Consider the following 26,891-nt stretch of genomic DNA (forward strand, 5'->3'; position numbering starts at 1 on the left):
AGCTTCGCATTTTCTGTACTGCTGCACCCGGTTACCTTCGGGTCTGGTGCGCATTATAAGTGAATAAAACAAACAAACAAACAAACAAACAAACACCGACAGCCCTCATCTGTACAGCGCCCTGCTGCTCTCAAAGTAGGTCTTTGCTTTAAAGAATAAAATATAAAACATTTACAAAGCAGCATAGTTGCCATAATTTAAGTGGTAGCTTCGTCACATTGAAAGGGTTGTGCCTTTAGGGATAAACACCCTTTAATCTGCTGATGAATAATCATCTTCTACGTTCCAAGCAAGACAAAAACCTGAAACGTACTGTTTAAGATAACGTTAATGTAAAGTTCCACCCAGCATTTGTTAAACAACAACTTAAATTTGTAGTTTCACTTGCACTTTTCGCTTTTCTGAGCTAGTGAAATGTATATATTTTTCACTCTGGAGACTCAAGTTGATAAATTATTTCATGAGCAACAATTGTTTGAAATTACTTAAGTTGAAAATTAAAGTAGATATGTGAATCAAAATTTGAGCTGATGTGCCTTCTACTCCCCTTTTTGTTTATGAGAACTGTAGAGTGTTTCTTTGAGAAAATATGATACCGCACCCCTTTCCGTGCTAATAGAAAAGTCTAGAGTTGGATGCAGCAGTGATACTACCAAGCTGAGATGTCAAAAGATCTATGCCTCATAACTTAATAAAGAATCCTATTGCCCTCTGGAAACATCAAAAAGGTTTTATTTTACTTTTTAAATTGTCAGAAAAGGTAAACCTGCTTAATAGCATAGGGCCAGATTATGAGTAAATTACAGTAAACCTTCCAAATTACTGCCAAACACAATTACTATTGCCGCCACTTCGTCCTGTGGGTTTACCATAGGATTACAAGTCATGGTAGGTTGATTTTAATCGCCATTTTTGGAGTCCAACGTGAGTGGTAACTCCACTGTGGTAAATTCTGCTGATTTTTGACTCATGATGCTAGCACTGCATGAGGTTTCAATTGCAATCTGTAATTAGATGTTGAAAATATCATTATTTGCCTCGTTTGTAAGAGCAATACATTGACCATTTTACGATCCATTCTGACAAAAATATGGTAATGATATTTCTTTTACCATTGAAATCCTATGGTTTTGTGACATCTGATGATATCCATTACATTCTCTCCTGAGAAAGACATCTGTATTTCCAATACATTACCAACTTACACTGATAGGTTGTGACATTAGATTTGCAGCACCCAAAATGTACCTTTTATATAACTACCACGTTACGTCATGTGTCTGTACATTATTTCACAAAACTCTTAAACAGCATCAAAAAAGGAGACAAAAATGACATTTCCTTCCATGTAGACAAAATATGGTCATATTCTTAAAAACCTACTCCTATTAACGTAGTGCAATTTTTTTTTATATTATACATTGTCTTATTTCCTATACACGCTCACCTCAAAATCACAACCTTGATCACTAAACATCATTTACCTCAATTTAGTGTTTGCATATTCATTGTATGTTTTCTAACAAATCACCACAGTGAAGAAATAAATCAAGTGGTACATAGTTAAGCAAAACGATTGCAACTCTTAACTGTGCTTATTGTTCTCTGTATACAGAAACACCTGATTCATGGAATATTTCCTTGGTTCAAAGTGAATTTGCACTTCTGAAAAGGGATTTTGCACTGCCGACACAAACCCTGATTCATAAGGAACCATGCAAAGTGTATTTTTGCTGTGCAAAGTCTGGGCAAAGTCAGCGCATAGTCATTTTTGCAGTACAAAATGACTCTGCCCAGTCTTTGCACGCAAAAATACACTTTGCACCGTTCCATGAATCAGAGTTTGTGTCAGCAGTCCAAAGTCACTTTTCAGCAGTGTAAATTCAATTTGAACCAGGCAAATATTCTAGGAATCGGGGCCTTAAGCTGCAAATCAAAAATTATGTTGTTAATCAATTTAATTTATCATAAACAGATCCAAATGATGTAATAGCTATGATAATCAACTATGAATCAAGGCAATGCTACGTAGTGGGAACATTAGATAGTGTGTTGTTTTGTGAATGCATCTGTTGCTTGTTACATTTTCCTCACACATTTAAAAGTTGATTACACTTCATCAGTTATTGTACGTTTTAAAGTTAACAATTGCTCATAGATGTGAATAACCACTCCATAGATGAGACTTGGATGTACAACAGTTATTCTTCTTTAGAAACAAAAGTTGAAACATCAGTGTGCCCTATCATGTCTGTGTAACCTGAAAAACAGCACCACTGGCAGGGCTACTGATTTTTTCTGTAAAAGAATAAAACCATGGCTAATTAATCCAGATAGCCTTAACTTACTATTGGCATTACAAACCATTTTTGATTCCATACAAACTAATCGGAACTCTTGTACTTGTTAGAGTGGAGTTGAATGTAAGGAGGTAACAACAAACAGAAACTTCAAAAGTATTTTCTAAGTGTACTAAATTACACATTTAGAGAGCAGTCTTTTTGCTATTCTCTCCACAACATACTGTCTATTGGATGTACCCTCACGCCTAAGTCAGAGATGACTTATTTCACAATGCTTTTATGGGCAGAATGTTGTTGACACACAGAGTTTTAGCATCATGAGCTACTATTTTTCCGGCCTTCATCAGGACAGAAGAAATATTGATGTGTCCTACTAATGGATTTGTGTGTGTTCAGCACCTTATGTGATATTCGTTTTAAGGCATTTCCTATTCGGCAGTTCTTCTATGGACTCTCCCAGGCTTTCACTAGCTCCATGTTGCCTAATGGGTCTGCATCTTTAGAGGCATAACGGGATAACGGGAGAAACACTACAATGACGGGCTACAGAAATAAACTTAATGGAGCTATGAGTGAAGGGAACCACAGAACACATTAGGTCACCTGTGTGATTTAGTACCAGCAAATACTTTTCAAGTTTGAGTTTGTTGTTTCCTGTTTCACCTTGTTTATCTTGTTTTAACAGTAGTGTGTACAGTGAAGTTGTTACAGGTGTCAATATATTTGTAGTGTTTTAAATGTGGATCGTGATTTGCACTTATTGGTTGTTTTGACATCACAAACAGTTTTGTTACTTATATGAAGAAAAAATAAACAAGATAATGAATACAACAAAAAAAATGTGGTACATGATGACATGATGCAGCTGAGTTAATTTCACCGCAGCAAGTTTTGATGAATGGTCTATGTGAATCGACCCTGGTCATTTTGTATTTTACATGTGTATAGGAACCTGAGAGATAAGGGTCCTTACCAGATACCCCTTGTTCAGACATCTTAATAGATCGAACATAAAGTCACCTGTTTAGTGTATGAATGATTTTCCTGTGAGTAGAATCACTTCTTATGTTCGAAAATATCATCACATTTTTCAACACTGACTCTTGTTTAGGGCAATAAAACAGTTTCTTCGAAGAATACTTTAATATCAGAAATGCTTCCTAAAAGTAGTATTGTTTTAATCCTAAATAAAGTTATGGATAATAGTGCTGCAACACAGGTGTGTTGCCTCACTGTTTCCAGGACACACAGATTTGTTTAATTCTGCAACTGAGTTTATTTTGACATTTACTCACATGTGTGTTCATTTTCATGAACTTAAACATGATTGCCTCTATTACCAATTGTGCAAGAATGTTAACAGTCAAACATTTTCAGAGTGTTAATTGCATCTCTGGGCCTTTTACATAGGATGTTTCAAGGCTTTTTAGATATTGAAAAAAGTCGTTTATGAAAATTAGAGCCACCAAAAACATTTCTTTTTAACTTTTTTAGCTTTCCTTTGTATGTCCTTTTTCTCGGGTATTGATGGCTCTGGCTCTGTCTTCGGTACAGCCAGTGAAACAGGACTTAGTTCCACTTGATCAAGAGTTTTGAGGACTGGATGAAATCTGCCTTCTTGTTGTCTGAAGTCATATTCTACACTAAATACAAACAGGAAGAATGCATTAAACAAGGTGTGAACATATATATATATATATATATATATATATCTATACATATACATGTATATATATAAAAATATATATAACATAACATCCTAAACATTGAAATGAAACACCAAAAAATGTAGATTGTATTATATACACCTGTGTATAGTTATACACATGCATGTTCAGATATATTCGTATGTTTTTGCATACATAAGTATACATTGTATGTGACCTTTCATTAGAACACTTCAAGCAATACATGTGCAGATATTTAAATATAGTTAAATGTGTATCACAAACATTTGTACACATTAACACTTTGAAGACACTAATACAAGTAGAATCACTAGTTGTCCCTGCTGTGTCATACGATGATCTATACCTCTCTCTCTTTTTCCTTACTCTTTTTTCCCTCTTATTCTTACTGGCTTGCTCCCTCTGTCACTGTCTGACTCTGTATCGCTTTCATTTTGTGGATGATGGTCCTGTTGTCAGGTGCAAATTTGCAAGATTCGCCCAGCCTTTGCTGACATCAACAAGACCAGAGAAAAAACACAGATAGCTTCAAAGGTGGAGTAAATGTTGTGTCTGTTTTTTAACACATCTATAAAAAGGACATTATTTAATTGTACTAACATTATAAAGTGCCTCTTTTTAAAATTCTACAAAGTTAATTTCTAATGATCATTTTCAGTATTTATTGTAGTCATGCCTTACTGAGAAAAGCATGTAATGAGTACACAGGATAACCATATGCATTTTCTTCTGACTGAAGGCTATTATTGCAAGATGGACAGTCTGTTACTTTGCAATTGTATTCTTTGTAAATGCTGCTATGCAATAGGTGGAGAAGGGAACAAATAGACCCAATGATTGTTCCATGCTGCTTTGCATATCATCAAAACACATTTTGGTTATGTAAGAATGACCACTGATCTATAAATTTGATGAATGTGTCTGTGATTAAAGTTTATATGCTTGAATCACTAAGTACATCATGCACCTTGTGCCTGGTGTTTATTGTAATTTTGACGCTCATTCTAACATTAAAATGTTGGTTACTGTGAGCCTGATAGAGTCCCTTATAGACTACAGATTTGGTTGTGAGGTTACAATGGCTGCGACATCTGTCACTCCACTGGAAGTGTTTTGCTTCTTGTATCCAAAGGATTTTAGAAGAGGTGCAGGGGTTGGACTCAGAGCATGCCGAGTCCCCAATTCATAGACATCCTTAGTGAGCTACAAATGTGGGATATCTTTTAAAATAGTTGAGCAGTTTGCCCTCAAAAATACATTTAGATAAATGTATTCGAAAAGCTATTTGCTTTGGGTCAAAGACATTTATTTCTTTGGGTTAATGTTAAAGGTTGCGTATTCACAATAATTTTGATAGAGAGTAAATGGAGGTAAAGAAAGTCTTATGTTTAAATGTGTTTAATACTGTTTTCTTGATTTGTTTCTTTTGCTCTCATCCAATTATCTTTGTTTTGTACGTTATGTAACCAATAAAACATTTTAATTAAAAAAAGACATTTATTTCAAAGTTTGAAGGAACTAATGAACATGTCCTATTATTTTCTTCGTTTTTCTTCATCTCAGCGTGAAGGCCAGGCTATGAGCTTGGAAGTAGTGCACCTGGTAATAACATGCATGCACTAATTACTAGGTGGCCCGATAGTTCCATGTGATTGCGAATCATGCTGACACTACCATTATTCCGCATTTTACCATAGAAATCATGGGGATCTGGTAATGACCACATGTGGGTACTGCTTTTGTGTGGTGATAAAATATACACAAACACGCATATTGAAAATGTTGTTTTAAAATGAAACTTATAGTTTGCATGAGAGGTGGGGGGTAAAACATCTGATACAGGCAATCACCAGGTATTTTAACCACTACTGCCAAATTTATAATCGGACCCAAAATGTATCAATTTACAACCTGCAATGAGTTACTCACAAGCCAAGGGGTATGAAGCAAAAGCAAAGTGATTTCTCTCTTTGTTTTATGATGTATAAGAGTATGTATGTATATGTACCTTTCAATGATTTGATGTGAATCCTAGAGCTCTAAAGGATGATTGGTGGAACTAGGAAATGTTCCTTCGTGCTTAGGTTTACTTTGGCTTCTGAGGTTCCTGGTGATGCATTCAAATGTTCACAATCTAATGAAAGATTCGATATATCCATTTCTTCTTTGAGATGTCATTCTGTGGATAGTTACCTCAAAGCCACATTTTATTTAAGCTTTACTATTAATTCCTTATAGTTTAAGAAATGCTATTGGTTTCTTTGGCTATGCAGTGTGGAAACAATATGTTAAGCCCAAATGCACACCCAACCTTTTGACTCGTTGAAAAATGATGAAAATTGAGTGTTTGAAGTAGAAATTAACATTTTCCCATCATTGTTTCAGTGCCAAACCCCAGAAACATTGAGAAAATAAAGATCATAGCATGTAGGATCTGAATATGTGTACACACATTGTTATTGAAGAACATAGCCACACTAATGAGGTTATAATGCAATGGACATTTAATAAACAAGCATGGTTTCACATGCCAATGAATCGGCATTTATGAGATTCAGGCATGTTTGAGGCTTCAATCATTTTCTTTTGCAGCCCAAATCTGTCAAAATAGCCTTTAGGAATCACACGTTTCCAGGGAGGCTCTAGGTGTTCAGGACAGGTTTGGGCTGCTTTGGTTTGAGTACAAGAAATAACAAGAAACTTCCAAGAGTTAAGTAAGTAGTATGAATGGCGGTGACATAGGAGAGGTGGGTTTACACTTGTGATGGTTATTTGCAGACAGAAAGATTGTCCTGTACATCAGTGAATGTTGTTCAGATAAGACAGACCATTAAAGTATGCAGTAAAATATCCCTATAGGATAAAGCACCTACTCAGAAACCTGTGTGTATCTTGCAGGTCACATGCGTGTTGCTTGGTAGGAATTACTCCGCTTTTCATCTTTCTGAGGTTGATAAAATTAATGTAAGTGAATCATTGTGAGATTTGATGAGCAAATAGTAGAGCCAATCACTTACCAGGCATACAAAGAGTTTTCCTTGTTTGGAGTATGGTGCACTACGTACTGTAGCGCTGTAAAATGTTATAATATCGGTAATTCAGGGTACATATGAACCCTAGAAAATACTTTAGGGTAGGGGAAGAGTCAGTCATGCATTAAAGTCCTTCCCCCTCCTCCTTCCGCCTCCCCAACCCTCCCCTGCAACCTGATTGGTGCTCATTGCATTGGGCCTAGTGCCGTGTCTCAGCTGCTGCCCTCCATTCTATCCTCGCCGGAGACTCGGCAAGTGTCCCTGGGCCTGACTTTGTCCTCTGCTCCACCCGGGGATATTATTAATATTTTGTCAGGCCCACTGCCCATGGATTTTCCCTCTCTCTTTCCCTCTCCCTTCTGTGTCGATCCCCTCCTCCTCCCGCCTCCACAGCCCTCCTGTGCACCCTGATTGGTGCATATTGCAGTGGGCCTAGTGCCGTGGCTCAGCTGCTGCCCTCCATTCTATTCTCTCTGGAGAATCGGTAAGTGTCCCTGCGGCCTGACTTTGTTCTCTGCTCCACCCGGGGATATTATTTGTATTTCGTTGGGCCCCCTGCCCGTGGATTGCCCCTCTCTCTTTCCCTCTCCCTTCTGTTTCGATCCCCTTCTCCTCCCTCCTTCTCCCGCCTCACCGGCCCTCCCCTGCAACCTGATTGGTGCACATTGCAGTGGGACTAGTGCCGTGTCTCAGCTGCTGCCCTCCATTCTATCCTCGCCAGAGACTCAGTAAGTGTCCCTGGGCCTGACTTTGTCCTCTGCTTCACCCGGGGATATTATTAATATTTTGTCAGGCCCGCTGCCCATGGATTGTCCCTATCTCTTCCCCTCTCCTTTCTGTGTCGATCCCCTCCTCCTCCCACCTCCGCCCGCCTCTACAGCCCTCTCCTGCAACCTGATTGGTGAGATCACTTGTCTTAACAGACCTTCTTAGGGCAGCCCTCTGCCCGGCAGCCCCTGTGGCTGAGAGCCCCAAGGCAAAGGGCGGCTCCAACAGAGGTGGCTCCAGATTGTGTCTGCAGTTGTCAGCAGGGGAACCCAGGAGAGGCCAGGGTGGGGAGTAGAGCAAACACTATAACCTTGGAACAGTACTGTGATTGTTAGCTTGTGCCCCTGAAATAGTACTGAGATCACTAGCCTGTGCCTTTGAAATAATACTGTGATTATTAGATTGGACCGCACCTCCAGCAGTGTCTAGGCTTGCACTCAAAGGGCATTGTTAGAGGTAGACCTTCTCCCCCGGTACTGGATGATCAGATCTAGCTGCATTTAGTCCTGCACTCGAAACTAGCTGTGTTTAGTCTTGCACTCATATCTAGCTGTATTTAGTCTTGTACTCATCTTGCACTGTTAGGTGTAGGCCTTTCTCCCACTATACAGGACTCTCAAATCTAGCTGTGTCTAATCTAGCACCCAAATCTAGCTGTGTTTAGTATTGCACTCAACTCCAGCCGCGTTTAATCTTGCACCCTAACCTAGCGATGTTCCGTCTTTTACTCATCTTACACTGTTAGGTGTAGGCCTCTCTCCCACTATACAGGATTCCTGAGTCTAGCTGCAATTAGTCTTTGTACTCAAACCCTGTTTAGACTAACTTGACACACATCTAGAGGGGAACAGACTGTGATAGTATTGTACCAACCCCCACCAATACCTCAGAGAACAACATAGACAGCTACCAAATTGAGTCCTAGAGCACCCGACAACCGTACGCCTAGTACCCCCAACTCCTCCGGACAGTGCTCCCTTGGATACATACCCACATTACCTGATGAACAGACAGCACCAATAAAGCACCCCAGCTAACCAGCAATAGAGGAATCACCAGTACTGCCCTAGCACAAGACATTACAGTTGACCACTTGACCCGTTATCTCGGCACTGAGCACCAAAATGCCCCGGAACAGGAATGGGCACCGAGAAAGAACACAAGATCATTCCACAATGAACATGGACACATAAATACAACTCACCCCAGCAGTAACAGATTCAAATGCCGGAGACAGCCTGCCAAAAACCAATAGGATAAGAACAAAGTTTGAAAGAGAAAAATCCTTATATTGCACACAATACCTTGCAACAACCCCAGAACCTGGATACCCCAACTACAAAGAGACATTGAACCACAGAAAGAATCATCTGAGACAGCCAGGAAAAAGATGGGAGCACCCAAGAAGAGGGTGGGAAAATTCCGATCCCATCACCCCATACATCACAAGAACAGAAGGGCACCACCAACACCCACGACACGCCAGACAAAATGACGAAATAATAATAACCAACAACTCAACCATTAACCTAACAGACCGATTCAATGAAGAAGAAGCTTTTGCTGATTTTCAACCAATCATCAGGAATAGGGAAGAACCGCTATTGAACAGCCAAGCATTCAATCTAGCAGACCGCTTCAATGAATATGCAGCCCTCGTTGATCGGCATCCTCGTCCAATCAACGCCAACAAAGATGCACCGCAGCCAAACAACTGCAAACCAAAAGAAGGAACAACTAATAAAGAAAACCACAGCAAAAAGATCCACTGCAACTTAATCAATGGAAGGTCAATGTCCAAACATGCCACCAAAATATAAAATCTCCTTTGCGACTGAGGGATTGACATCCCATTTGTAACAGAAACATGGCTAGACGACAACTACAAGATCACCCTTAACTGCCTTCCTTAAAATTTCAAATGCGTCCAAACAAACCAAATAAACAAAAGAGGCGGATAGGGGGACTGGCAATCATCCACAAGGAACACCTGTCTATCACATTGGAAGACCCACAAAACATTAATAAATGGGAATCCTAATCATCTGCCTTTCAGTAAACCCCTAAACAAACCTGAAATTCATACTGATATACAGACCACCAACCTATGATGCAACCTTCGTAGATGCCCTCACAAAAGCAATCACAATCCTAGCCATCAAACACAACCACCTGATTGTCCTTGGAGATTTCAACATCTGGTTTGAAAAAGAAACCGCAACCACACAAAAATCTCTAACCAGCCAACTAGCAGCAATGAATCTACAATGCAGCTGGTGATTCTCCCTGCCTTGATTATTGACACAGGAGGGCCCTGGGTACCTCTGACACACAATGCAGGATTCCTCAGCCTGGTTTCCTGGTCTTACGCTTTCTATTCTCGAGGCTTTGTGAAAGTAACGGTTCCTTGTTGAAAAGGTCAAGGGCACTTCCCTCCTTCTGATCCCCTTCTGTTTTGCAGTCTTTCTCCTCTTGTTAACCTGCCATCTTGGAACTGCTGTTTCCTCATATGCTTTGCCTCGCTCAAAGTGTGTCCTCGTGCTCTGCCTTTTATCAGTGTTAGGAAGTGTAATGGAAGTCAGGTGTGTGTGATGGTCAGTAATTGCCTGACCTTGCCTGACCATTGTATTGGAACACTTCAGGTATACGGCTCAAGTGTTAGTCTGTTTTCGCTCAGAGCGTGCTGTCTGTGAGAAAGTGTTTGTGTTGTAAAAGGGGGAGGGTGGCTGAATTTCTAAATATCCTACCTACCTGGTACAGATGTTATAGGGAAGGGGATACTGTGTCTCACCATTCAGTGTCCCACTCACACTCCCTGAAGACCCCTCACCATGTGATCCTCCCGCACTTGTCCACCCCCAGGAACTGGAACCAAAAGCGATGGCCGTGCCCTGGCCACCTGGATGACAGATCCTCAGGACTAGTGGGTGAGACACCTTCTGAATTCCCTCTACATTGTCTTGCGCTAGGCACAAGTGGAAGAGTTTCACAGTGTGGTGCCTGGCGTGAAAGATAACACCACTGCGAGTAACGGTTCTGCAGCTCCTCCCATACCTGCTCTCACTAGCTAAAGCTGGCTTGGCTCATGCCTCCATCAAGGTTCACCTGGCTGCCATAGCCCGGTACACACAGGCTCTAGGAAAGCTCTCCCTGTTGTCACACAGGCTCATTAAAGAGTTTGAGAGTCTTTTTGGGACTCTTCCACTAGTATGGGCTCCTGCCCTGGATTGGGAGCTGAACGTGGTTCTGTTTAAGCTCATGGGGCCTCCGTTTTAACCAATACATCGTTCCCCTTTAAAGTTCCTATCGTGGAAGACTGCTTTCCTGGTGGCGATCACCTCAACCAGGTGTATCAGGCAGATTCAGGCCCTCTTCTGTAAGCAGCCATACTTGCCCTTCCATGCTACTAAGGTGGTGCTGCTAACTCATCCCCTCTTAATGCCAGAGGTTCCATCAGACTTTCATCTCAACAAGCCTTTGGTTCTGTCAGTCTTCCTTTCAAACCCTTCTATGCCTGCTGAAAGGGCATTGCATTCACTGGACATTGCATGTGCCCTCAAGTTCTACGTGGCACACAATAATGACTGTTGGAAAACATCTCAGCTTTATGTCACTTTTGGACCTGTGGGACATGGGAAGGCCCTGTCTAAGGCTTCCATAACCAGGTGGCTCTCTGGCTGTATCATACACTGTCATCATCTGGCCAAAAGACCACTACCAAGCGGGCCAAGATCCCACTTCACCAGAGGCATCACAGCAACAACAGAATTTCTCTCTGGTGTTCCCCTGCTCAACACCTGCAGGGCTGCTATACAGAGGTCTACCCACACCTTCACGAGATTCTACTGCTCAACAGGGATTCCAGGGAGGAGTCCCGGGTTGGCAGAGCGGTGCTAAGCAGCCTGTTTGTTTGAGGTGAGTCTGTTCCAGGGGTACGTTCATTTGCTTCTGTAAGCCTTGCCATCTCTCATGGCTGTGCAATCGTATTCATGAGCATTTCAATCCATGCAAGACCCCATGCTGGAGAAGGTACAAGTTACTTAGCTATAACTGCTGTTCTCCAGTAATGGCCTTGCATGGATTCATATGAGAACCCTTCCTCCCTGCCATCTGTTGGTTCATACTGCCACTTTACGTGCACTACTAAATCTGAAGATGCCACCAGAGGTGGAGCTTAAGAGGATGAGCGTCATTGGCTGGGGGGAGTATGACCCGATGCGTAATATTCATGAGCATGTGGATCCATGCAAGACCCATGCTGCAGAACAAGAGTTATGTAACTTGCACCTTTTCCAGCTCCTGGAAGACAATCATGGCCTCTCACGTCCTGCTTTGTCATCTTGCTAATCATGGTGATGTTCTGCTTGGCACGGATGTGTGAGCAGTGCTCATGAGAGAGCAAACACGATTGCTTGTTTTGGCTATGGTACAATTCAAATCGTGCTAAGAAAAATAAGTCATTATGCAGTCACTCTCTTTGTAAGTAAATGCCATATGATCTGCATTGAAACAGTAGGTAGGGAACATGGATGATCGTAGTAATTTACATCACATTCTCATTGTCCACGTTTACATTGCAAATACGATTAACTGCAGTGCCTGCCTATTACAGTGGCTATCTGGGGCATTCAACATCTTTACAAATAGCATGAAAAAAATGCCCTATACCTCCCCCTCTACATGAATGGAATTGGCACAAACTGCAGGTTATGGCATCTCTAAAATGTTCCTCAGTCTGATCTGGGAAACGGAATAGAAATTTTACATTGATTCCATCTTCACTTGAAGAGCTATGAGTTTCAACCTCTACTATGCAAGACAAACTTGCTCGGAGTGAAGGGCAATGTTCACATGTTCAATGTTCACATGAATAACAAATAGAAAGTACCAGCTGCAAAGAGTTCCTTTGCAACAGACACAACTTTCCAAACCACATCCACATTTTGAAGAACCAAGCCAAGTCCATGGATCCCCAATCACAAATGCCAATAGAATTTCACAGAACACAGTTATTTCTTGACACTCCACACACCTTGTGAACAGGCAGACACGTGCCCAAACTAAAAAACACATCAACACACAATTCAAAACCCCAGAATTCAACCAGGTTGTTTGAAATTCCCTTCAATCAATGATTCGGCGCTTTATTCGAAGTTAACTATTCCATATAGCATATTCTTTAATAAAAATAACAAGAATTCTACACAAATTCATAATTTCTTAAGGTTCGTCATATCAATAACCTCTAAAATCAGACATTGAAATCAGCCATTTGTTTTTACACAGGAACAGCATATGACATGTGCTTTCTAGGATACCTGTGAAAAAGGACCATACACTATTACTTTGTCACACATTTGGTTTATCTGGACTTGCACATGTTGATATTTAAACTGTTCAAATCGACGCCTAATAATCATGCACATATATTTTCGATGCATGCTTCTAACTAAATAAGGCTGAGGCTTAAGCATCAACTGAAAAGGGCAGACTCGCCCAGTTAAGGTGTTTACTGTATTCAAACTCTTCTTTTTGTTCTAGTTAATGTCTGCTAGGAGATCGTATGCTGCACTGAGCTGCATTTCCTTAATTGCATGACTTGTTAATACCGTTAAGATTTAAACATGTAATAGCTAACTGAGTTTGCACATATTCTGCCCTGGATTTACAGTAATTCGATGCCTCTTAAAAAAAAGTGCTACAGGTGCCAACTTTATAGTTTTAAAAATGGCTGCCGTGGACAAAAAAACGTAGTCCGTTTTTTTCTTTCCGTGGCAGCCATAGTAAACAAAGAAAATGGCCACCATGGAAAGGGAGAAGGAACAACATGTAGTCCCTTCTCGCTTTCCATAGCCACCATTGAAGTACATTAAAAAAAATAAACAAAAAAATGGCTGCCATGGAACTGGGAGAATGGAATATACGTAGTCCCTTCTCCCTTTCCATGGCGGCCAGTCGCCAGAAGAGCTCCAGGCCGCGCGGAACTCCGAGCCTTCTGGGGCAGGTAAAGCACGGGCGAGGGCCAATGAGCTTGCGTTTTACAAGCTCATTGACCCTCGCCTGGTAGTAGTTAGCAATAACCCACGTATTAAACTCAGCTAGCAAAATGTCCATGGTAAGCAACAAAAACCATGGTGCAACTTTCTTTGACACAACTAAATTATGTCTGTTGGTATACGATAAGGGCATTCCAACCAACAGACCCAATGTTTGTAGTGCATATGACTGCACTCAGTATAGAGCACCGAACAAAATGACAAACTGCTGTACATTTACAGCCTGGCATTCCATACATTTTCTCTGGCACAATCAATAATTTAGTTTCCCTTCTTTACAAAAACAAATTATGTTAATTAAAAGGGAAAGCAAAGAGCCAAGTGATGGCTTTATAGCACGCTTCTGTCAGCTAAAACATCGTCAACGCTTATATTATGGACTTGGCACAAATCATTTTGAACAGCATGAAATTAGTCAACTCCACAGCTTTCTTAAACACATTGTATTCCAGTTATGATCTTGTTTATTCAACAAAGTCTAATTTCTCTTCTCGTCCATAAGTACCTTTCCCAAAACAAACACAACCCATCTTGAACAAAAATATCTTGCATAGCTTGTGTATTTTTTCAGAATATGTTCAACAGTTAAAGAAGGCTCAATGATCGCTTGCCAGCTAGGAAAATATCATGTTCTAACCTCTTCAAATCTCTTGTTAAATGTAGCTATTCATTAATAAGTTTTGATTTCCTGAGCAGGTCGTGCCTTTGCAAATGATGTTCTGGTAATAATAAGGCGTTTTAATGTAGTGCTTGGTACTACAGGTGTTTCCATTTTATAGAACTACTTTTAACTTATTGTTAATGGCTTCAGTTTATGAATCCTGGAAGGATAACAGTTAGAGGAATCTTTCCATGTGGTGCTGTACTGGTGGTCAATCCCAGTGTCCCATATCAAACTGATGAAGGATATCGTCTGTAGTCTGGCAGCTACAATAGCATGGTTTCTACCCTGCCTTCAATGATTCAGGGTAGAAGGAGGTACTGTTGCACCGGCACAGCCGATCGTCAGAAGGATGCTTGCCCTACCCTGCTGGAGGTTTCTTATGTGGGCGAGACCAGCAGAAAGTCTCACACATATCAGCCCAGATTACAACTCATGTTGGCATTCCGAGCCCCCCTTCCCTTTACCAAATGATGGAACATTATGAAGATTTTGTGCCAGACTGTCAGCCCAGCAAATTGATTTTTACAGAAATATTGTAGGTTTCCTCCCTCTAATCGTTTATCTGTACTAACCATATACTACTAATTATAGGCCAGGCCACGTCTTCCACATACTACTATTCATCCACCCAAAAACGTTCCACTACATTAACTGGTGTAACAAGTATGCACACTTTTTTATTTTATTTATGGTGTATTTATAAAGCACCTGTACAATAAATGGTGTTCGTGCAAGTACAGTAACAAGGAGTGCACGGGGAGGACAGTGGGAGGGTGCAGGTGGGGGGAAGGCATAAGCCTAGGGTGGGAGGGAACATGCAGGGGGAGTGGAGGCATAAAAGTGCTGGGGGCAGGAGGGGAAGAGAGGGCCCCTGGGGCTAGGCAAGTGCTAAGGGGAGGCCAGGCGGGCAAGTCCCAGGGAATTAAGGGAGTGAGAGCCACATCCTAAGTGCAAGGAGGGGATGGACCAAGCTCGGTAGGGATGCACTCCCTGCCAGGATAGTCAGGGGAAGGGGGCCCTGAAGGGCAAGTGACGGTTGGTGGGGTAGTGGGATCAGGGACTACGAGGTGCTGGGGTAGCCTAGGAGAGGAGGGCCTGGTGTCCTATAGGACTCAGAAGGGACCAAGCAGCCAGTCAATGCGGCAGAGGGAGGCATTAGCAGGGGAGGGGGAGAGGGAAGGAAGAAGATAAAAGGAGGGTCTTGAGAAGATTCTGGAACTTAAGGAGATCCGGTTCAAGCATGAGAGGGTCAGGGAGGCCATTCTAGAGGGAGGCTCCTGCCGAATAGAGATGTATGCCCCACTCTCTGCTTCGAAAAACATCTGATCTGCAGAAAGTTGGAGCTAGAAGACCAAAGGGCTCTAACAGGGAGGTATTTAGGGAGAGAGAGTTGGATGTAGTGCGGTCACTGGCCCCAGAAAGCCTTATGGATGATGCAGAGGGTCTTGAACTTGAACCTCACAGCCATCTGGATCAAGTCTACCTGGCTCTACTCTCCACCCTGCTCTGCAACTAATCCAGAACAGGACTGCAAGACTTGTCCTTGGCCTCAAGCCCTGGGGTCGTATCTCTACAGCTCTGAAATCTCTCCATTGGCTCCCAGTGGATGCAAGGATTAAATTCAAAACCCGCTGCATTGTCCACAAGGCTTTCATGGCCTGGGTCCAAAATACCTTCAGCTATCCCTTTGCAAATACCTCCCCTCTCGAGCTCTTCACCCCTCTACCTCTAACTCCCTCAGGGTCAGTCGTTTTTCAAAGAAATTAGCTGGGGCTAGATCTGTGTCTTCTGCTCTAAAACTTTAGGAGAACCATCTCCAGTTCCGGAAGCACCTCAATACCTTCCTCTTTGTTCTGCCTTTGCTCCCCCTCTCCCCTGCTGATCTGTTCTCTCTTGGCACTGTGCACCTGGCCACCCTCTGTCCTATGGGTCCAGGTACCTGCTCACCCTGCCACCCTTCTGCATTGCCTCCGGGCCACCCCTTGCACTGGGTTCTGTATCTGTACCCATACAGCCCCCCACTCCCTTTTATTCCTGCACTTATCAGACTTACCCTGTCTGCCTTAAACCCAGCACTTGCCACTTGCTGGTCGCTCTACAACTGTCTGTTGCCTTTATTATTTATTTATTTATTTATTTATTATTATTTATCTGTTTCTCCTTTTCTCCACACTTTCCACTTCTCCCCCTTCCATGCACTTTTCCCCTCCCCCTCTCCCATGCACTTGCACATTCTCAATGTCACTGGGCCTAGTAAGATTGTTGTTTTGTTCTCCCTGTACCCCTCCCTTGCCATGTCGCGCTCTGAAACACTTGTGTACGAGCACAGTAGAAATAAAATATCTATTCAATTCAATTCAAAGTGTAGGGATTTTAGAGCTGGAGAGATGCAGTCCCAGGGCACGAGGCCAAGGATAAGCCTTGCAATCCTATTCTGAATTAGTTGAAGGGGGCGAAAGGAGGATAACGGCAGATTGAGGAAGATGCTTTTGTAGTAGTCCAGCTTAGAGAGGACCAGAGTTCTGGAGACAAGGTCTGGGGGAAGGTGAGGAAAGGGAGAATACCTCTGAGGAGGTGCAGCTAAAAGTGGGCCTTCTTGACAAGGTCCACAATTTGAGGAGAGAAGGAGAGAGAGGAGTCGAAGATGACATCAAGGTTTTTAGCCTCAGAAGAGGGTGAGGGGACGGGAGGGGACCCATGGAGGGTGACCAGAGAATCGGAGGGAAGGAGGGAACAGGGTTCCCAATAAGAACAATCTCAGTCTTACTGGCTTTAAGACAGAGATTGTTAGCAGTGCAGGATGCCTGAATAGCCGTCAGAAAGTCAGGAATGAGAGAGGAAGAAGAGGAGGAAGTGGAGGGAAGCTTGAAGTAGAGCTGTGTGTCATCCGCCTAATACTGGAAGTGAGGAGAGAAGCTGGAGATCAAGTGGGCCAGAGGGGCAAGGTATATGTTGACGAGCCATGGAGAGAGGATAAAGCCCTGAGGGACGCCACAGGTGGAGAGTGTTGTGGAGGATAGGAAATGGCCAAGTTGAACGTGGGAAGGTCGGTCAGATAGGAAGGAGGTCAACCAGTCCAGTGCCAGGTCTGTGATACCATGGGTATCACAGAGCCGATTTATAAGGGTTGAATGATTGACCATATCAAAGACAGAGGAAGGATCAAGAAGGATGAGAATGGAAGGAGATTTTGAATCAAGATTTGAGAGCAATTCTTCACGGATGTTCAGGAGAGCAGTTTCCATGCCTCTGCCTGCTCTGAATCCAGACTGGTGGTCGTGTAGACAACCAATAGAATCAATGGGCCTCATTACGACCCTGGCAGTACAGGGTTAATGGCACCGTAAAGGGTGCTGGCGCTGTTTACCCCGTACCGCCTTATTACGAGGTCCCCTCGTGGGACCCAGGAAGTAACGCCTGGTCAAACCAGGCGTGCTTACCGGGTCCCGCGAGGGGAAGAGGGAGCGAACAACGGGCCAACTCGTAATGGCCCGTTGTTTGCTCCCTCTTCCATTCCCATTCAGCCCTATGGGGGCTGAAATGGGAATGGGAAGGACCGGGTCCGAATCCTTGGAGGGAGGAATTACCGGGCCTTCCGAACTTGGAATGGCCCGGTAATTCCTCATTCTGTGGACCCGGACGTGATTTCGGCGGCAGCCATGCCGCCAATAGCGGCATGGCTACCGCCGAGGTCGTAATGAGGCCCAATATGTTGGATCAACTGGGACATGGGCAACTTCTCCAAGAGTTTCCCAGTGGTAGTTAGCCGGGCAGGAATGTCGGCAGAAGGCTTTTTAAGGAGAGGGTGCCCAATGGAGTGCTTGAGAGGTAATGGGCAGGAGCCAGTGGCAAAGGAGTTATTGCAGAAATCAGCCAAGGTGGGAGCAAGGGAGGCAATGTTGTCCTTGATAGTTCTGGAGGAGCAGTGGAGCACCTGTTTGGAGGAGACTTTCATAGAGAGGACTTGTTTAGAAACTTCATACGGTGCTATGTGAGAGAAGGAGGTGATTAGCAGGGAAGAGTGTGGGGGGCCAAGGGAGGCCTGAAATTGGGCAAGTGGGGTTGTAGGGGAGTGGAGGAGTGTAATGACAGGATGTCCTGAGTTTTAGTTGTGAAGTGGGAGGCCAGTGCAGTGTAGAGGGCCTGGGATGGCAGAAGAGAAGTGCAGACTGCGGTAGAATTGGCAAGTACCTTGCAGAATTTGAACAGCTCAGCCGTGTTGTCGGTGACCCCAGAGATGCAGGCTTGGATATGGGCCGTCTTCTTCGAGCGGCTGAAGAGTCTGTTTAGTCTTTGGAGAAGGCGGCAGGCCAGTCTGTCAGTGGATGTGATTGAAGCCAGCCACTTCTGTTTAGCAACTCTGCACTTGCATTTCACAGAGGCTAAGCCAGAGTCATACCAGGTGTTATGCTTGGAGGCAGGTTTCATGCAGATCCTCATGACGGGGGCAAGGATGTACAGGGTGTTGGGGATGGAGAGGTGGAGGTTAGCAAGGGCAGTGTCAGTGTGAGAGTCAGTGGCTGGAGTGGAAGTGGGAATGAAAGTAGTGGCAAAAGCAGCAACTGACACCCGCTTCATTGGTCGAATGACGTTGAAGGAGACTGGCAGTGCAGGCAGAGGCTTAGCAGGGGGACCCAAGAGATCAAGATGAGAGGACAGGAGAGAATGGTCAAACCAGGAGAGAGGTGTAATGAGAGGGTTGGAGATGGGGATGTCTGCTGAGATGAGAGCATCCAAGGTGTGTCCGGCTGCGTGGGTCTGAGCGGTGGAAGAATGGTGAGTGAAAGAGAGTCACAGAGGCTGCAGAAGAGTCAAGTGTCTGCATCCGGAGAGTCAAGGTGAATATTGAAGTCTCAGAGAAGGAGAAGCTTGGAGGTAGAGTCCAGGAGAGAAGAGGTGAGGTCAGAACAATTTGAAAGTAAGAGGGAGGCCGGAGCAGGGGTCCTGTAGATGGTGACGATAGTCAGCAAGAGGATTGGAGAGACACCAAGCCGGCAGACTAGGCATTCAAAGGAAGGGTTGGACTGACAGGGTATGTTAGTTGCAGGAACCCATTCAGGGAACATTAGGGTCACTCCGCCTCCAGACAATTTAGGCCTGGGCTTAGAGATGATTGTGTAACCCCAGGGAGGAGTGTGTCAAAAGCAGTGACAGAGCTGGCAGTGAGAGTGAGGACATCAAGTTCAAAGTCTTCAAGGATGTGACCGATGTCAAAGGAGTATTTAACGGCAGAGCAAGAGTTGAGGGTAGCTAAATAAATCTGGTTTCCATCTTTGAAGGTCTTCCGAGGGGGGGTACAAGGATATGGTGCATCCGTCAGAGGTGTCGCAGAGGCCAGGAGGGTGGCAGAAGTAGGAGTGGTACAAGAGGGGAGGAAGTTGAGGAGAGATGGGAGATGCCTATCAATACGGAGGAGGTTGGGCTAAGAGCCGTGGGCCATGACAGTGCCATTCTGCTAAAAATTAATGATGCACGAGAAGTGTGCCACGAGTACTTCCCATCTTGTTCCACTCTTATTGGGCAAAGAAGAGAAAGAGGAGAGGACTGAGATCATATGGGGTGTCCATAGATCCGGAGAGGGAGCAACAAAGAAGATGTCAGTGACAGTATGCATGGAAGAAGCATTGAGGTAGGTGTCAGCAATGGGGAGATCAGGGTTGAAGACCAGGAGATCTTTCTTGAAATGTTACCCTCTACACTTCGAAACGGGGGTAGGATAGGTGATATAGTAGCAGTTAGAGTAAATAGGGGAGATAGAGAACACCATGGGGGGAGAGGGTAGAGAGTAGAAGGGGGAGAGAGAGGGAGAAGGAGAAACTGCACAATGCACAATGAACTCACCAGGCTACATAGCAGCAAGACGGGCACAGACAAATCATGTGCACCATGGCACAAAGGTCGCTGAGAGGGGCACTGCACTGCTCCAGCAAACAGATGAGGAAGGAAGGGGTCAGCTGTGGGAACAGGAAGCCTAGCAGCAGGACAGGCACAGACGAGTCAGGAGCATGAGAGGGAAGTCCAGCTCAGTGAAGAGAGTCCAGCGGCAGAGGGAGATCTCAGCAAGGAGGCTAAGAGACTTGATCCAATGCCAGTTGATACAGGTGGCCAGTCGGGCCGCAGAGTGTATAATCCTGCATGCCAATGTGAGCATCTCTAGCAGCAAGACAGAATGGGCAAGCCAGAAGCACAGAGTTAGAGGAGGCACAGATGAGAGGCGACCTCCTGCAAAGAGTGCAATCCCAGCTCCTGAGTCACAGATGGAGGGGAAACAGAACACCGGGTGAGTACACCAGTCATAGAGGGGCAGATCTTGTACTCCAGCATCAGATAGCACTCAAACGGACCAGTCCAGCACTCCACCCTCAGCAAAGGTGCCGGCGCCGGCTAAGAGAGCCCTAATCAAGGCCTGCAGAGACAAATACATGCAGCACAGGGCCCGCACAGAATCTCGCTCTGCAAGGGTGTGAGCCGTGAGATGTCGCTCGTAGATGCGTCTCATAGTTAGTTTGGGCAAACCACATGAGACTGCATCCCTGGACAAGAATGAACGCTTTAATTGGTGGAGTTAATGGAGTCAAAGCGCTAATAAAGCACACAGCCAAGCACATAGAAGCCGACACAATAACACAGAAAAAGGGCAGAGGGATGTTCTCAGGCAACCCATTACTAGTCAAAGGGCTTGCAGGTTCTCAGAGCCCCTATTAGCGTCAGCAATGCTGCGGTACTCCAGTAAACTCCAATGTGTTCCAGTAGTTCATAAATGAGGGTTTGATAGAAGATTGCTGCATGTGGGGGAACACTGCTGCTTAGCACTGTATTGCACTCTAACTGTTGATTCTTAAAGCACAAATCTGCCAGTTCAAAAACAAACAAGATGATTGATGTCGATTTCACAGCAGCCAGGGGCTTGTTACAAGCACATTACAGTACCTCTGTGTTTCTTGTCAAGCGGGTACCCGAATAGATGTAACATAAGCACTGATTCTGGTGTTTTCAGTAACAAGTAACGAACTAACAGTGTCGGCCCCAAACAGCTGCGCACCGGCAAGGGTTCCTGGGATATGATATCATATGATATGGCATTTATAATGCGCCTGCACACAAGTGTTTCAAGATGCAAAGAGGCAAGGGAGGGGAAACAAAGGGAGGACAAAGACAACAATCTTTCTAGGCCTAGTGACATTGAGATTGCTTAAGTGCAGGGGCCAGACGAGGGGAAAAGTGCCAGGGGAAGGGGACGAATTGCAAGTGCACGACACAGGATCAAAAAACAAGTATTGCAGCCAGCAGGTGGAAGTGCAAGGGTTAAGTGCAGACAACAAGTGTCTGATAAGACCAGTTAAGGGACTGTAGGGTTGCAGATACAGACCCAAGTGCAAGGGTTTCCAGGAGGCAGTGCAGGTGTGCAACTGGGCGTGGACCTGGGCCCGAGGATCAGAGGGTAGCCAGGTGACCAGTGCAGTATCAGACAGGAGATCAGCGGGGAAGAGCAAGAGAGAAGGCAGAAGCAAAGAGGAAAGTCTTGAGATGCTTCCTGTACCTGAGATGGTTCTTCTCAAGTTTCAGAGAGGCAGGGAGGCTGTTCCAGAGGGAGGTGCCAGCAGAAGAGAGATTTGCCAATGACTCGTTGCTTGGAGAAGTGCCTGACCCTCAAGGAGTTGGAAGTGGAGGAGCAAAGAGCTTGAGTAGGAAGATATTTCTGAAGAGAGAGTTGAAGGTATTGCGGTCCCAAGCCCTAGAAGGCCTTGTGGACAATGCAAAGGGTCTTGAACTTGATCCTTGCAGCCACTGGGAGCCAATGGAGAGATTTCAAGGCTTGAGGGGTACGATCCCTGGGCTTGAGGCTAAGGACAATGCTCTAAGTCCTGTTCTGGATGAGTTGTAGAGGACGGAGAGTAGAGACAGGCAGATTTAAAAAGAGGCTGTTGCAGTAGTCAAGCCTAGAGAGAACCAGAGCTCTGGTGATAGAGAACTTTTGGGGGAAGGAGAGGAAAGGATGAATACCTAGAGAAGGTGCAGTCGGTAGTTTGACTTCTTAGAGATGTCAGAGATGTGAGGAGAGAAGGAGAGTGCGGATTGAAGATGACCTCGAGGTTCTTAAGGATGCTTTTAAAACTGTATGAGACGATCTCCAACGCCACAGTCTCAGATGGTCACAGCTCACACATATGCATTGTGGCTTGGCTATCGAGTCCAAATGCTTACCTGTCTCGGCACAGTCCTTATGTGCATGTCCCCTGCAGTGCTCAGGAGCCATGTGAACAACACAGGGTCAGCCACTATAGACAGAAACAGTCCCATCCCATTTGGCACTAAGGAATGACCCTTTCTTCTTTTTAGTGATCCAATTATAGTTGGCTCTAAGGGTTCACAGTTGTGTTTTGTCCACATGTCAGAATTTTGTTTTAATCATTATAGTCATTAATTAATCAATCTTGTATAACGCATTGAATACCAGAAATCAGTCTCTAAGAATCTGCACGGGATTCAAACCTGTGTTTCTTTGAATTTTTTTGCTTCCAGCACAGATGTGTTGACAAACGTTTTGACCTTGTGTTATCCTCCTGTTCATTCATTAGTGGATAATAAAATAACTAATAAGTGTAAAACAATTCCAGCTAAGCACATGCTGCTAGATCGTATTGTTCTGTAAAGTTAAGTGCCGGGTCATTGATCTACAAGATCAATCACAAGATTACATCACTCTTGGCTATCACAGAAAGGTCTATTGTTTCAATGTCCAGGGTTTTTGTTCTACTGTGTATGCTACATTTTGAGGGCTGGAAAGGGAACAAAGCCGCTACGGAAATGTATTCCGCTTACAATGCATTGTAGTCTCACGTACGCTCGCATTAGTGGGTTAGTGGGACAATATAAATGGCACTACATTAAGCACAATAGTACAACTTCACTTACAACATCCAAACCCTTTGCTCAGGCCTGAAATGATGGTATAATGTTGGATACTTGTGCTTTACATTTGAGACGTTTGTCGTCGTACACACTGTATTTAGGAATTGCTGTTTGCGTCAGACATGACTATCATATGGTAACCAGCCGATAGGTGTTAAGCACACCACACAACATCCTCCGCCAACATCTTTCTAGAATCTGTGTCCTCAGGAGAAGTGCTCATCTGTCAGACATATGGGAGCAAAGGGGAAGGAGATGTTCCATTGGGAACTCAGGGATTTGGAAGGATGGTGAAGAGGAATGGACTGTTGAGCCAAAATTAAAGGACATACATATAATGATGGGGCTCTGAAATTACAAGGAGTAAGGAAAAGAGGAACCTCGGGAAAAGTGAGAGAAGTGGAAAGATGGGTCTCAGTAACAAAGAGAGGTGGAGAAAGACAGGGAGGAACTGTAAACGTGGAGAGGAGACAGAGTACAAAAAAGAAGAGGAGATGGATTGCTCACATGGATTATGAATGAGAAATATGTACTCTTGGAAGCGAGAAAGAAAGGAAGGTTCACAAGAATTGCAAAGGAGGAAGAAGAGTAGGGATGGAACTCTGAACATGAGAGCATTGAGAATGGGATGGAAATAGGGGAAAACCTATTCTTCAGAAACACATCTGTTGTGACACAGAGCCAAATTAAGACACTTTTTTTATTCTCTTAAAAAGTTCACCAATTTATGTGAAGTCAATAAAAGTCTCTAATATTACACGTTTGGAAGGGTATGAGCATGCAATTATTGCCCAGCTTTCAGCCTCTACAATTGCATGTAAAATGGGAAAGAGGGCGAAGCAGAAAGAGGAAGCAAAACCATTAACCATACAATGTGCATTGGATCTGTTTTCAGACATTTAAAAACAGTAAATCACCAATGCGAGCATAACTCACAGTATTATGCATCACAATATCCATCTAAAAGCCGCCCAATAAAAGAATGTCAGCATCAGGGTCGGACTGGGGCATACAATTGTCTTGGGCACCAATGAAAAAGCGGCCCACAGTTGCAAATGGCAATTCATTCCTTTTGTTACAAACTGTTTGAGGGAGGGAGATTTTTGATACACTGTGATTCAAATTGTGCATTTTAAAGAATAGTTCTTCAATAACAGTGGTTAAAACTACTAGCTGCATGGTGAAGTGATTTATCAATCTGGTCAGCATGGGCCCAAAAAGTGGCCCACTTTGACCAGAAAAACGGGCCCACACTCGCATTTTGTGTTTTTGGTTCGGGCCTTGCCCTATTGCCCTATAGGTCAGTCCGAGCCTGGGCAGCATGTTCCAAAAATATGCTGCATTAACCATATTACAGCAGAGACAAATTCTTATGCAAGAGCTGACTCAATCATGGATCTTAAAATAGTGTTTTCTCCTAGATTACATATTATTTGCACCCCATTTCCCTGTATAGCCGCATGCTTTCCTGGCAGATGTACATTTGTACCACACATATAGCTCTGTCAGAACCTATAGCATTTGCCCACATCAAATGTAGATACAACGTGGTGGGCCTCAGATATGTAGGTGTCTGATATGAGCACTGCCCTAAGAAGGACCATAAGGGGGCAGCTACGGATATCAGCTTGCCCTTTGAACTCCATGCTGCAGATTTGGACTCACACGAGACAAAGAAGGAAAGCTGCACACTAAATGTAAGCCTGTAAAAAAGTATTTATTCAACTGTACACAAGAAAATAGCCAACACGTTTCCAGCCAAGTGCTTTTTTAGGGTTAGAGTCAAACAGTGAATAAAACAAAACAATGGGTTTTAAAAGCCGATATACATGGTTTATGAATCTTTCTTGGATCTGTAATCTTGAATGTGGAATCATTAATTAGCAGTTCAGGAGAGAAGGACTGAAAATGTACTCATTGTTTAGAAGCTAAGAAGCCTTTCCTGTGCTCCTTGTTTGAGAACTGAGATCCTCTGATATGATATGATAAGTCATTTATAATGCGCCTGTACACGTGATTCTAGGCTGCGATAAGACAAGACAAGGTACGTAGGGAGGACAAGACAAACGATCTTACTAGGTCTTTTTTAGATTGTGCAAGTGCGGTAACACAAAGCGCAGGGTAAGCGGACGGGGGAAGTGCGAGGGGGAGGGCGGGAGTGTAAGTTCAATCAAGGCAGCATTGCTCTGAGCGAGTACAGCCAAGACAGCGCGGCTCTGGGTAAGTGCAGGAGGCAGGGGACTGTAGAGGTTACAGATACAGCATCTAGTGCATGACAGGCCCGGACGAAGTGGGTGGAGACCGGTCAAGAGTAACCAGGCACCCACTGAGACTCTGAGAGTAACCAAGCAACCAGTCAACACAACAGACAGGTAGATCAGCAGGGGAGGGAGAGAGAGATGGCAGAGGAGAAAAGGAATGTTTTCAGCTGCTACTGTAACTTCAGGCTTCCGGCTGGAGTTTGGGAGAGACAGGGAGGCTCCTGTAGAGGAAAGTGATGACAATTGATTCCAAGTGGAGAGTCAGTTGGATACACACCAATAGCAAAACTACATTTCCTAGCATGCTATAATTTCAGGAACGCATCGATGACAAAGTTGGACTGATACTTTTTATAAGCCAAGCTTAAAGTGATGCCAGAGTTTGGAACAGTGTTTCAAGTGTGATACTTATACCATCCCTACCAGTTCTTGCAGAGATGTGCATAGTAGCAGGAGCTCTCTTTCCAGGGGGGATTGAAGGCCCAGTGAGGACATGCCCAGAGGAAAGAGATGAAGAAAAACCTGAACCAGAAATAAATGGTAAATAGTTTATCCTCAGTGGGGATCAACTATCTCAACATCAGAGCCTAGATTGGTGATCTGAATATGAGAGAACTCTGGTAATCCAATGTAATGCTGTCACCACTGCAGAGTTCCCACCCCACAGCGCAAGACATGAAAAAGGAGGTTTTAATGTGCATATTTCATTTTATTTAAAATAATACATCGAGGAATTGAAGGTGGTCATCTAACTCATGACCATGCAAATATCACCCACACATGTTTGAACAAATTCAGGCAGCTTGTTCACAGAAAGGAGAGCACAGCCTGCCTACCATTCTCGCTCTAATATTTTCATTTAAAATCACACCACAGCCATACATAGAAAAGCAAATACGGTTGGCATCACAGAATAATGTTGGACACTATCTTTGAGACTCTATTTCTAGCTTGGGCAGCTATGCTATTTTAAAACACAGTATTTGTTCCAAAAAAATCTAAAGCTTTGAGGTTGCTTCGGATTCTGCTTCTTTTGGAATGCTGAGACAGCAAGGGCCTTCCACGCTCACTAGTCTCAAGGAATCAGGTTCATCCCCACAACACCCCCATTCAATGCATTCATTAGGGAATAGATTTCACTTTCTTTATTGACAGACACCAGTCAAAAGGCTTGTCATTACACATTTCAATTTGAGATGTCTAAGG

At 43.9% G+C, this 26,891-nt stretch overlaps 2 protein-coding genes across 5 annotated transcripts in view; one reads left to right on the top strand and one right to left on the bottom strand.

The window, feature by feature from the left end:
• The window catches only part of DOCK2 (dedicator of cytokinesis 2), a 2,833,934-nt gene that overhangs the window by 1,433,687 nt on the left and 1,373,356 nt on the right, over positions 1 to 26,891 (top strand). The gene's annotated exons all lie outside the window — the stretch shown is intronic.
• The window catches only part of INSYN2B (inhibitory synaptic factor family member 2B), a 509,290-nt gene continuing 483,114 nt past the window's right edge, over positions 716 to 26,891 (bottom strand). For all 3 annotated transcript variants that reach the window (XM_069654313.1, XM_069654311.1, XM_069654312.1), the window contains one exon: positions 716 to 3,946. In XM_069654313.1, coding sequence (XP_069510414.1) covers positions 3,760 to 3,946 — 187 coding nt within the window. In that variant the 3' untranslated portion in view covers positions 716 to 3,759. The remainder of the gene's footprint in view (positions 3,947 to 26,891) is intronic.

Source organism: Ambystoma mexicanum, chromosome 3q (genome assembly GCF_040938575.1).
Source record: "Ambystoma mexicanum isolate Mex_15411 chromosome 3q, UKY_AmexF1_1, whole genome shotgun sequence".
Taxonomy (NCBI): Eukaryota; Metazoa; Chordata; class Amphibia; order Caudata; family Ambystomatidae; genus Ambystoma; species Ambystoma mexicanum.